The sequence below is a fragment of the Anoplophora glabripennis genome, unplaced genomic scaffold, assembly GCF_000390285.2.
Source record: "Anoplophora glabripennis isolate ALB-LARVAE unplaced genomic scaffold, Agla_2.0 scaffold117, whole genome shotgun sequence".
NCBI classification, from domain to species: domain Eukaryota; kingdom Metazoa; phylum Arthropoda; class Insecta; order Coleoptera; family Cerambycidae; genus Anoplophora; species Anoplophora glabripennis.
Window position 1 is genome coordinate 370,074 of NW_019416274.1, and position 2,062 is coordinate 372,135.

The window sequence follows — 2,062 nt, forward strand, 5'->3', positions numbered from 1 at the left end:
ATTGAAATTGAAGGAATAGATCAAAAAATTATTTAGTAAATGCCATTTGGATAGTAAGAAAACTAATTTTAGTACTTGTAGTAATAGTAATGGTAGTAATTTTATATTTGTAACGTTCCTCGTATTTAAGGGGGATAAATAGAAACGAAATTCGTTTCTCCCCATTTAGGGAGAGAGAGAGACTGTTTTACATGAAAATCCTCCCTTAATTTTCAACGAAATTTCCTTAATTTTTTCGCATATATGTATTTATTTACCTATCATACCTGTATACCATATGGATACGATCTTAGTAGTTATTTATTTTTCTGTCATCCAATAATCTTAAATTTTGTTTATTACAGGTCAGTATGGAGCGGAATCGTGTTGCCGGGCTATCAAATTCCACATATAAAGATATCTAAGAAAGGATAAACTAAAGTGACGTGGCGTAGATAAATCACCACACAATGATAGTGAATGCTATGGCTTCGTTTTCAGCAACAACTACGTCTATAAACTTACACGTTAGCATGCTGCAAAATGCCACGCTCCAAAACAAAACAAACGTCACTACAATTGAGAATCCCCATCCGGATTGGGCCGACCTTTTGCTCTTAATAGTAAAAGGTTTCATCTTCTCAACGATCATAATCAGTGCAATCCTCGGAAACGCACTGGTGATCATCAGCGTCCACCGCCACAGGAAGCTGCGGGTAATCACGAATTATTACGTAGTAAGCCTTGCCATGGCCGATATGTTGGTAGCACTGTGCGCGATGACGTTCAACGCTAGTGTGGCACTTAGCGGGAAGTGGTTGTTCGGTTACTTTATGTGCGACGTTTGGAACAGTTTGGACGTGTACTTCTCTACTGCCAGCATACTGCATCTCTGTTGCATCAGCGTGGATCGTTACTACGCCATAGTAAGGCCACTCGAATATCCCATTACCATGACTCATAAAACCGTCTCTTTCATGCTAGCCAACGTATGGATACTGCCCGCTTTAATCAGTTTCACTCCGATATTTCTCGGTTGGTACACCACAGAACAGCACAAAATCGACAGGTTGAGTAATCCTAACATGTGCGAATTTGTCGTCAACAAATATTATGCCATAATAAGTAGTTCGATAAGTTTCTGGATCCCGGGGATCGTCATGATCACCATGTATTGTAGGATATACAAGGAAGCTGTTAGGCAAAGAAAAGCTTTAACGCGAACGTCATCGAATATCATCTTAAATTCGATTCACCAGCATCGTACTTCTTACAGGGATAGGTACTGTGAGCATTACTTGCATCCATCGGATGGAGAATTGACCACGGTGGGGCAGATCAACGGAAGAAGGAGCACTAGTTCTGGATCTGCTGTGTCTTATGGCACTACAACTACTGAGTTCAATACCGCTATGAACACAAGAGATAACAGCAAAGCAGCCACCGAGTTAAATGTTAATGGTAAGTTTTCTGTTGAATGATTAAATGTAGATGTATTTACTAACATTACAGATTAATAAAATTCAAAAGATGTATTAAAGGTCCATCTTACTTTTGAAGTATATAAAATCTTGTCCAGCAGACTAATCTTTCTACGCAATTTAAAATTCTAAGTAATTTAATTAAATTTTATTATTTTATGATATATTTCTTTTTTTCGAAAAAGCCTAAAAATCTTTCTAATTTTATGTGGGAAATAATAATTATTTACATATGAGTGTTTTTGTTGCGAATTACAATTAAAATAAACAAATATTATGGAAAGTAATTAGAAATCAGCTCGGGCAACTGGCTGAATACCAATGTATTAGTTATGTTATGTAAGTTACATACTATACGATAATATTTACGTACAATGAAAAAAGAAAAAGAAAACAATAATACTTATTTTAATACATATTATAAATTGGAGTTCTAGTCAATATAAAAGTTTAAAGTTTAGCTCAAATAACTAAATATCTACAATAAACAAGAACTAAATTTGGCTTACACTTCATGACTCAGTGAGTATGACTTAAAATATATTATTTTAAGGACCACGCACACAGTTAATGGAAATCGGCAACCCGCGAAAATTGTTCGA

The 2,062-nt window shown here is 35.6% G+C and overlaps 1 protein-coding gene across 1 annotated transcript; it reads left to right on the top strand.

The window, feature by feature from the left end:
* Positions 1–449: 449 nt before the first annotated feature.
* On the top strand, positions 450–1,460 carry LOC108904123 (octopamine receptor beta-3R-like). Its single transcript, XM_018706549.2, has one exon. It carries the CDS (start codon positions 450–452, stop codon positions 1,458–1,460), a length of 1,011 nt encoding a protein of 336 aa, XP_018562065.2.
* Positions 1,461–2,062: the final 602 nt, after the last annotated feature.